General features: G+C 48.9%; 1 protein-coding gene across 1 annotated transcript; it reads right to left on the bottom strand.

The window, feature by feature from the left end:
• Positions 1–5,071: 5,071 nt before the first annotated feature.
• Positions 5,072–8,907, bottom strand: LOC119355604 (endoglucanase 12-like). Its single transcript, XM_037622429.1, has 4 exons — positions 8,318–8,907; positions 7,293–7,600; positions 5,838–6,608; positions 5,072–5,751 (listed from the first exon to the last, which is right to left on the bottom strand). Exons 1-4 carry the CDS (start codon positions 8,682–8,684, stop codon positions 5,338–5,340), a joined length of 1,860 nt encoding a protein of 619 aa, XP_037478326.1. The 5' UTR covers positions 8,685–8,907; the 3' UTR covers positions 5,072–5,337.
• Positions 8,908–10,594: the final 1,687 nt, after the last annotated feature.

Below are 10,594 nucleotides of genomic sequence, written 5' to 3'. Positions count from 1 at the left end.
CGAGCGAAAGGCAGGAGGCGCCACCCATTTGGTGCTCCTGGGAGCCGTGATATAGAACCACTCTCGTTGCCACAAACCGAGCTCCTCTTGAAAGGAGCCCTCGGGCCATGGAGCATCAGCATTCTTACTTATGACAGCGCCTCCGCACTTTGCGTGCCATCCCTCGATCATCTTCGGCTCCACTCCAAAAGTCTTGAGCCATAATCCGAAGTGAGGAGTAACACGGAGGAACGCTTCGCACACAACGATGAATGAGGAAATGTGAAGGATGGACTCCGGGGCTAAGTCATGAAATTCCAGCCCATAATAGAACATCAGCCCCCTCACGAAGGGATCCATCGGGAAGCCTAACCCCCGAAGGAAGTGAGACATGAACACTACGCTCTCACCGGGCTGGGGACTGGGAATAGCCTGCCTTTGAGCAGGCAACCTATGCAAAATTTCGGCGGTCAAGAACTTAGCCTCTCTCAACTTTAGCACGTCCTCCTCCGTGACGGAGGAGGGCATCCATCGGCCTTGCAGGTCGGAACCGGACATTGTCGAAGGTCCGAAGCGCCTGGAATCTGGAGCCTAGGGTGTTGGAACTCGAGGCGACAGGCGAACTTGTTTTGAGATTGGAGAAAAGGAGTAAGGCCTTGGTCTCTTTATAAGAGGTTGAATACCAGGAGCCCTCCCCGTAACCGTTTGGGACTCGCCTTTAATCGAGAAGACATGCTAACGGGCATGATTGGGTTACCCATGTCCGTATTGATGAGAATCCCGTAAATGGAGGACACGATCTCTGCTTTGACAAGACGTGCCAAGGAAACCTCCTCGCAAAACACGCTAAGGTGGAAAAGTGAAAACGATTTGAATAAAGGCTTGGCCGTAGTGTGATGTCACGCTGCAGAATACGTCAGCAGAGATTTGTGTTAATGTTATTCTCTCTGTGGCAATACGTGGAAACTTATTTTGCAGAGCCGGACACTACTCTTGGTGTTTACAAACTTTTATGAAGAATTTGGAGGAGGAACCCGCCTTGCAATGCCGAAGACAATCTACGCGCCGGACTCGTCGTCATTGAAGCCTGGTTCAGGGGCTACTGAGGGAGTCCTGGATTAGGGGGTGTTCGGGTAGCTGGACTATACCTTCAGCCGGACTCCAGGACTATGAAGATACAAGATTGAAGACTTCGTCCCGTGTCCGGATGGGACTTTCCTTGGCGTGGAAGGCAAGCTTGGCGATGCGGATATTCAAGATCTCCTACCATTGTAACCGACTTTGTGTAACCCTAACCCTCTCCTGTGTCTATATAAACTGGAGGGTTTTAGTCCGTAGGACAACTTCATCATACAACAATCATACCATAGGCTAGCTTCTAGGGTTTAGCCTCCTTGATCTCGTGGTGGATCTACTCTTGTACTACCCATATCATCAATATTAATCAAGCAGGACGTAGGGTTTTACCTCCATCAAGAGGGCCCGAACCTGGGTAAAACATCGTGTCCCTTGTCTCCTATTACCATCCGCCTAGACGCACAGTTCGGAACCCCCTACCCGAGATCCGCCGGTTTTGACACCGACAGGGGCACCTGGGTGGGCACAACCCACCAGGGCGCCCCCCTCCTGGCGCACCCAGGTGGGTTGTCCCCACCTAGTGGCCCCACAGACCCTGAAACCGACGCTATAAAATCCTATTTTTCTAGAAAAAAATCAAGGAGAAAGAATTATCACGATCCGCGAGACGGAGCTGCCATCACCTCCTGTTCTTCATCGGGAGGCCAAATCTGGAGTCCGTTTGGGGCTCCGGAGAGGGGGGGTTTTTGTTCGTCGTCATCACCAACCCTTCTCCATCGCCAATTTCATGATGCTCCCCACCGGGAGTGAGTAATTCCTTCGTAGGCTCGCTGGTCGGTGAGGAGTTGAATGAGATTCATCATGTAATCGAGTTAGTTTTGTTAGGGCTTGATCCCTAGTATCCACTATGTTCTAAGATTAATGTTGCTATGACTTTACCATGCTTATTGCTTGTCACTTTGGGCCCGGGTGCCATGATTTCAGATCTGAACTGTTTATATTATCACCATTATATCCATGTTCTAGATCCGATCTTGCAAGTTATAGTCACCTACTACGTGTTATGATCCGGTAACCCTGGAGTGACAATAGTCGGGACCACTCCCGATGATGACTGTAGTTTGAGGAGTTCATGTATTCACCGTGTGTTAATGCTTTGTTCTGGTTCTCTATTAAAAGGAGGCCTTAATATTCCTTAGTTTCCAATGGGACCCCGCTGCCACGGGAGGGTAGGACAAAAGATGTCATGCAAGTTCTTTTCATAAGCACGTATGACTATTTACGGAATACATGCCTACATTATATTGATGAACTGGAGCTAGTGCCGTATTGCCCTAGGTTATAACTGTCTCATGATGAATATCATCCAACAAGTCATTGATCCAATGCCTATGAATTTATCTTATATTATTCTTGCTAAGTTACTACTGCTATCGTCACTAGTGCGCTTGCTACAAAACTATTGCTATCACTGTTACCGTTACTGTTACTGCTGTCACTATTATCAAAATTATCATATTACTTTGCTAGTGATCACTTTGCTGCAGATAATTAATCTCCGGGTGTGGTTGAATTGATAACTCAGCTGCTAATACCTTCAAATATTCTTTGGCTTCCCTTGTGTCGAATCTATAAATTTGGGTTGAACACTCTACCCTCGAAAACTGTTGTGATCCCCTATACTTGTGGGTTATCAGCAAGCACCCATAAGTAGGCTCGGTTACAAAGCAGCAGCAGAGTGTCAACGAAAATTGCCTAAACATATAAGATTTTTGAATTGTTAGGATATTAGGCAATTTTTTATTAATTTTAATCCAGATTAACATCATCAGTGGAATACTAACATGGCAAGTCGCATACCACATACTAGGGACATCTAGCATGTACAGATATTAACCAAAGGCACATGTTAACGGAGAGAGGTTCAGAACATACGAGTTCACTAGAAACTCCGGTGCAATAGCATCGCCAACCATGGTGGTGAAGACCAAGTCATCGGCTGTCATAGAGAAAGTAGTGGAAGCACGCAGATAGGGCTCGAGGACGTAGTCGAACTTGAGCGAGAAGTCACGTCGTGACGTTTCCCAAAAACCTTATCGTCCCTCATCTCGGTGCATATTCTCATGGGACACACAGATTCAGAGGTCTTCTCTCCCGTACGGTCGTGCACGCGGTCGTCAGGATGGGATCGCCAAAAAAGCAACTCACCACAAGGAACTCTGCGAGAGTGTACGTTCTATCTACTGCTATCTGTTAGGTGTACTCTCCCTCCTCTGTATTTCTTTTATATGGAGAGGACATGTGGGAGTGTGAAGAGATCCAACTGACATGTGGTGGGAAAAACTCTCTCAAAGTACAAAATGTGTCAATAATGAGCTCGAGTGTTGCGTACACCCATACACCCAAAACTGGGTAGTAGATTATCGTGCAAAATTTTAGTTCTTTCAACAAGGCATATAACATTAGCCTGAACACGAACTCAATTCAGGGGCGGAGCCAGCACAGGAGCGTTGGGTTCAGCTGAACCCAACGATATGTCCTGTCCAGGTATGTATACACATGTACGTACGTGCTTGAACCCAGTAAAAAATAAGGATTGAACCCATCAACTTGCAACGCTTGATGAGAAGCCCAAAAGCCCACAAAGTTAAACCTTCCATGCAGCCTGGCTTGTTCGTGGCTTCCTGCCCCAATTCCTATTCTCCAATACGCGTATACACCAGCCGCCAGCCGCCAGCCGCAACAAACCCTTCATTTTTTCTGTAGCTTCCTCAACTCGATCTACCCTCTTCTATTTCGCCTCGATACACCAGCGACGAGCCAACAAGGTACACCAAACTCTGCGATCTCCCACTCCCCTCTGGTCGGAAACGGCAATCATGCCTGCAGTTGTAGACCAAATTCGAGGTACTGAGTCGTCCTCAAATCTCCTCTCTGTTGTGCATGCCGTAGTTTTCTAATTACTTCTTCTACGTACTTGCTCTTGGTTGATCTATACTATGGGTCTGCATTTCTCGAAGAGAAATCGATCACCAAATTAAGGTAATGATGTAGGCAAAGCGCACCAAATGCCACTGCAAGTAGTCTTCGGAAGCCTTCTTTCGTAGAAAAAATAATTTAGATCAGTTTCCTTAGCCCGATCTCATCTACTCTCGGTGGACAAAAAAATCAAAAAAAAGTAAATAAAATAAAATCCGAAATTTATGGAAATCAAAGATGGTCAAGTGTTCTGGGTGCATCCAAAATTTGCTTCCACGATGATTGTCGTGGTGCAATGTAGATAGAAAACAAAATCAGTGCGTCAAAATGTCTATTTTTTAAAGCTTTTTGAGAGGTCCGGTTTTGTTTATTTTGTCCACAGCATCTCACCCTGAAAGTTTGGAAGCATTTATTACACTTGAGCATGTTTGATGCAAAAAGCAAAACATTTCCTTTTATTTTTGCTACTATATTTTTGAATTTAATTTTCACAGTGGGTGCAGATGAGCTCGAGCTCCAATACGCTATCCTAGTGCTATAATATTGTTGTGGGATGGTATACAATTTCACTTTACATTTAACTAATTCGTACCAAATCTTTATAACGAGTTAGTGAGTGAACCCAATGGCAAAAATTCCTGGCTCCGCCCCTGACTCAATTCATGAGTCATGTCGCAACGCGCACGTGACGCGGCATGACATGGTGTGAAGTGAAGTGAGTGAGTGAGCATGCGTGATGTTCCTCTTTTGAGGAGTCAAGCTTGAGGAGGCATATAAGGAGTTAAATTAGAAGGGGTCGGCTAAAGATGCTCTTAATTCCCTTTCCCCTTCTCTCGCTATTCAACCAAACAGTGAATTATATGCCTTGTATTATACTCCTTATATTGTAGTTTTCTTTCATCAAGTCTTATACGACTTATACCTCTCCCATTCCCTGTCACTAATTCCCGCGAACCGATAGTGCTAGATTCTTCAGATATTTATTTTGTTCATTGCAAAGCGGCTAGAGAGCGATCGAGCATTGGAGATGGCATGATACTGTGAACACTTACTCCATTAGTTCTTCTCTGGGAATCAACAAGTATCCATTAATTGTCCATACCCAAATTGTGCACAAGAAACATCTACAGTAGTACAGGCCATGCGTGAGGCATGCCACCGTCGTATCGCGCGCCACGGTTAACGTGTGTACGTATAATACAAAAGAATTTTACATGATGGCCAGAAAATTGCACTACCAACCGAACCTGATCGATCTGCTCAACGCCGGCGTAAAAACCGGCCGGCCGGGCAGAGCTCTCCTCACGGCTTCCACGTGGCCGGCGGCGGCGGGGCGGCGGGGAACATGGGCGGCACGGCGGAGAACATGGTGTTCTTGTCGACGGCGCCGACGCCCGTGCCGCGGCCGCTGTTGGTGATGGCGACGAGCGCGGCGACGAGCCCGGCGTTGCCGACCAGCGTGGGCTCGTTCTGCGCGTAGCTGATCCTCGCGTCCTTGAACTTGTCGTTCTTGTCCGGGCCGCCGACCATGGCGCCGACGAGCACGTGAGGGTCGGCCTTCTTGGAGTCGCGCCACTTGTTGCCGCCGGTGCACGAGTACTTGATCCCGTTCTTGGGCGTGGACGCCCCGCGGTGGTGCAGCCGCTTCGGGTACTTCTTGCCGTACCCCACCACGTAGCTCATCTTCATCGGGTTGTCCCCAAGAATGTAGTTCAGCTGCTCGACCACCATGACACACAGTTAAGCCACGCATTGCATAATTTACCAACGACGATAAGATCGGTTAAAAGAAGAAGAAATACCTGGGATTTGGCGAAGGAGCGGAGGTCGTCGACGGTCATGAAGTTGGGGCCGCAGTACCAGCCGGGGACGTTGACGGACTCCATGTAGTCGGCGTAGAGCGCGGCGAGGAAGGAGTTGGCGACGGCGTACTGCAGCGCCTGGCCCTGGCCGTGGTTGAACTGCGCGAGGCCGCCCTTGGTGAAGTTAAACGCATTGAACTTGGGAAAATACATGCACATGTTCATGCTGGTGACGTTGTGGTATCCCATGAGCGACTCCTCGTAGGGGTAGCCGGGGTTGAGGAACATGCGGAGGCGCGAGAGCAGCAGCGTGGCGCCGGGGAGCTTGTTGTCCCAGCTGAAGACGGAGAAGTCGAGGATGTTGAAGAAGGCCTTGGCGTTCTTGGGGAGACGCGGGTCGGTGGCGAAGCTGATGTAGCTGTTGTTGCCGGTGGCGTAGTACATCCAGGAGGCGCTCCACATGAACTCGTCCCAGTAGCTGGTGGAGTTGTAGTAGTACTCGATGGCCGGGTTGCCCCGCGAGTAGGGGGTGCGCTTCCCGTTGGCGCGCGCGAACTTGTACACCGTCGCCGCGCCCCTCACCAGCTTCTTGGAGTAGGCCGGGTTGTCGCGGAACACGATGGAGGCGGAGGCCAGCGCCGCCGCCACCTCGCCGCCCAGGTCCGGCGCCGCGCTCGCCTGCTGCACCGGCCGCGGGTACGCCATGTCCTCCGGCCGGTTCCAGCAGTAGTGGTCGTCCGGCGTGCTGCCGTTGATCTTGGCAGTACCCACCTGCAGGCACAAGCACGAACGTGTCAAAATTTTCCTTTGTATTTTGCTTTGTGATGGTGAACCGATCGGGTGTGACAAAAATGTGAACACAAGTTGGAGAGCATCTTCGGATCGGATCGTGAACACCAAAATGAACAGCTACTCTACTACTTGGTACTCTGAATGAGCTGCAGTGAGGATAGTTAAATTGGCTTGGAGAGTTGGGGTAACATGGCATGCCCCGCTAAGCACATGTTAGCATGTACTCCCTTTGAACTAAAATTACGACGAGTAAATCGGAACGGAGGGAGTAGATAATTGGGGGTCGAACCCTAGATAGCCTACTGATCTCAAGTGATAAGAGTCAAAGGTTGTTGGCTGTGCCGCGTGCGTGCCCATCAACATTTCTTGCTGGAAAACAAGGCTAGCTGTTGGGCGGTGCACACTGAATCGGCCACGCCAGTCGCATTATTGCACACCCCCTTTCTCTATCTTTATGCTTTCTACATTCAACAGATGAAAAGCACCACTTTAAGCAAAGCTCTCCTCCATATATGCCTTTTCTAGTTAATGTTCTCAACTGAACTTACTTTCAAATATGATTTCCAAAAAAGTCTCGCTCTTTAAATGCTTGCTTGATGTTTTCACCGTGCGATTTTCAACGAACGGTCGAGATGGACGGACGGAGTGATGGGGAGAGCTCACCTGACTGTAGAGCTTGTTGATGGTGGAGGCGGAGGAGTTGAAGGTGAGCAGCAGGTAGTCGGTTCCCCACTTGATGAGCTCCCTCACGTGGTCGTACTCCCCGATCGCCTTGTACCTGTCGGCGTACTCCACCACCGACCAGCTCAGCAGCGTCATGGAGAAGGCCATCGGGAAGTGGAACTTGATGTTGTCGCCGGCGTCGTAGTACCCGCCCACCAGGCCGCCCTTCACGTCCGGCAGGTCCGCGCCGTCCTTCATCCCCGAGTTCCCGCGCCACGGGATGCCGTTGTTCTTAGGAAGCTTGCCGGCTGTCATATCACCACAAACAGCAAAATGTTCGTTAGATCCATGAACGGTACTACCGAATTCTGAATTTCTGATTACAGTAGACAAGATTAAGCTTGTAAAGCACTCCTAGTAAGAAGCTGACAATTCAACTTGCAAGGCAGATCAGGATCTAGAAATGCGGATGCTTTGCATCTGGCGAGATCTAGAAGCAGAGCATAGGCAAGATCTACCGCGACATCCATGTGCGGGGCTAAGCTAAAGAATGGATCAACTGGCTGGCCTACATGTGCGTGAACGTGCCGAGATTCGTACTTTGAAATTTCCAGAGATTTCTCTGAATATCAGCTTGTCACTTTCTGCGAGGGGGCAGGGACAGACCGTGAGCAGGACGGCATAACATTCCAAGCGTGGGGGTTGCCGTCGTACGCAGCTGTACCCAGCTCCCGATCACAGACTACGTGGTGGTCTCCCTTTCTTTCTCCCTTTTTGCTTGCCATCAAGATCAAGATTCAAGATCAAGGTGTAATTGCGCACTTAAGATCACAGATCAAAACTACGTACAAGATTTAATGTTCTACTGTTACGCAGCGATTTCTACGCGAATTCTTGAGTTCAGACAGACTTGGGACTCGATCAAAGGCGGATCCGCAGAGCACTAGGAATCAGAGAATTGATCATCCATAAGCAGAGCAGAAGCAGAGGAGGTGGAGGAGTGAAGAAGGAGGAGGGGAGCTCACATTTCTGGGCGTTGAAGAAGAGGAGGGCCTTGTGGAGGGCGTCGGTGTACTTGTCGGGGGGCGGGGCGTGGGGCTTCTTCTTGGGGATGTTCTTGGCGATGATGATGGGGAGGCCGATGAGGACGAAGGCGCCGAGGACGGCCCAGAGCATCCACCAGAGGAGCTTGCGCTTGACGACGACGCAGCCGAGGTCGACGTAGCGGTCCTTCTTCTTGGCCTCCGGCGGGCCGAGCAGCCAGCTCTGCTGCGTCTCGTCCAGCTGGTGCTGGTGCTGCAGCGCGCCGCGGTCGATGTCCATGTTGCGGCTCTGGTCGTCCTCCGCGCCGTCGATATCGAACGCCCCGCCCCAGTGGTTCTGGGAGTGCATGGTGGCTCCCCCCCTCCTGGACGGCCGCCGGCCGCTGGGGCTTTCTTGGTCGGAGTTGGCTCGCGCGCGCGCGGTTTCGGGCGGTCGATCAGCGCATGAACGGCCGGAGCCGGACACCCAGCTGGGGAGTGCTGTGGGTTACTGGCGGTGAGGTGCGGAGGCCGGAAGAAGCTGGGTGTGGTGCGGTGGCCGGGTGGGGAGTTTTGAAGGGGAGGGGAGGGGGGCGGTTGACTTGGAGGAGCTGGGGGAGGCGTGCCACCGTCGCACCCGCACCGTGTGGGGACTGGGAGAGAGTGGGAGTGGGAGGGGAACGAAGGGTTGTTGGGGTCGGCTCTTCATGTGTTAACTTTTTGCCGTGCTGATTTACCGCTTGTGCTGCACTGCTACGGCCACCAACAAAATGATGCGCGCCTTTCTACTAGTTCCAATATTAGCGGTTTTTTAGTGGTTTTTATGCAAAAATGCCTTTTGGAGCTCGGCCTCCATGAAGGCCGGTTTTTGAAAAACACAAAATTCATGAAAATTCATATTTTTACAATTCAAGAAAATTTGAAAAAAATTACAGATATACATGGAGGCATAACACACATGTGCGTAAATTTTTAGGACGAAATACGTTGAAATGAAGGCTGTGCAAAAAAGACAAATCTGAGGCTTTTTAACACATGTTACTATTCATCCTCAAAGTCCAGAAATTTGTCTTTTTTCTATAGGTCGCATTTCGAAGTATTTCATCTTGAATTTTTACACACACATACATTTCATCCGTGTATAGTTGCATATTTATTTTCAGAATTTTTTGAAGTCAAAAGGTTTGAATTTTGAATTTTTCAAAAATAAAGGGCTCTATGGAGCTCGGTCACCAAAACGCCCTACTCTCTTTTGTAGCCAGTGCTCTCGGCTCAGTAAGTACATACAACACAATAATAACCAAAACCATGTAAACTGAGTATTATGATTGTGTGCATCCTGTAATGCAGTGGCCGGGATAATCTCCTTTTCGAAAAAAAAGGTGAATTGAGATTGAATGGTTTGCAGAGGTGATGCCACATCAACCCCTCCCCGGCTCCCCCCTTCCCGCTGGCGTCCTTAGTTCGCTACTCCGACGCAGCGATGCAAGGGGCTAGTTCCTTTGTATTATGCTTTTTTTCCCTATGTTTTCAGGGTTTGTTATCCAAGCTGCAGTGCCATGGCGGTGGCGATGTGCTAGTGTAGAAAGAAGTTGATTTGGCTCATTTTCCATCATGGCGGCATCTTCTTCTATGTCGGCATAGAGGCAGTGAGAGTACGTGTGTACAAATAAGTTCCTTTCGCTCATTTTCCATTGTGTATGTTTCAAAAATTCAATCATCAACAAGAAACCCCAACATAACACTAAATATTTCCCCCCTTGAGAACAAGTATCACGATTAGTTTCCAGACACTAGTTGCTCTTGAAATTAATCGCCAGGCTAGCTTGGTTGTTTCAGAATGCAATATATGACATAAACGTTTTACTTATACTCAACCAACTCTAAAATGTCGCTTTCTAGCCAACATTTTTCTAGTTATGAACCAATTGTCGTATATGGACCCAATGCGGCTCGAGCTATTCTTGTTTGTCTAATGTTGTCCAAGGAAATGTACTTTTAGTATGCACATCTTATTATTTTATGAAACTAGAAATTATAGTATTTCCATTAATTTTCCAAATAGGATATGTTGCCTTGCCAGCTCCATTACTAGAGCATATGTTTCTATGTTTGTTAAGATTCATCGGTGCACCCACATCAATAGCTGGAAGATTCATCCATGGGATAAGGAGTAGAAAGTGCCTAGCTACTTGTGCTGATACAGAAGATAAAAATGATTACATAAATATTTACACTATATCCGCTGCAGGGAATGTCGGATCTTTTACCCCTTTCATA

This window comes from Triticum dicoccoides, chromosome 2A, assembly GCF_002162155.2.
Source record: "Triticum dicoccoides isolate Atlit2015 ecotype Zavitan chromosome 2A, WEW_v2.0, whole genome shotgun sequence".
Taxonomy (NCBI): Eukaryota; Viridiplantae; Streptophyta; class Magnoliopsida; order Poales; family Poaceae; genus Triticum; species Triticum dicoccoides.
The sequence above is the reverse complement of the archived record's forward strand: the minus strand, read 5'-3'. Positions and strand labels throughout refer to the sequence as shown.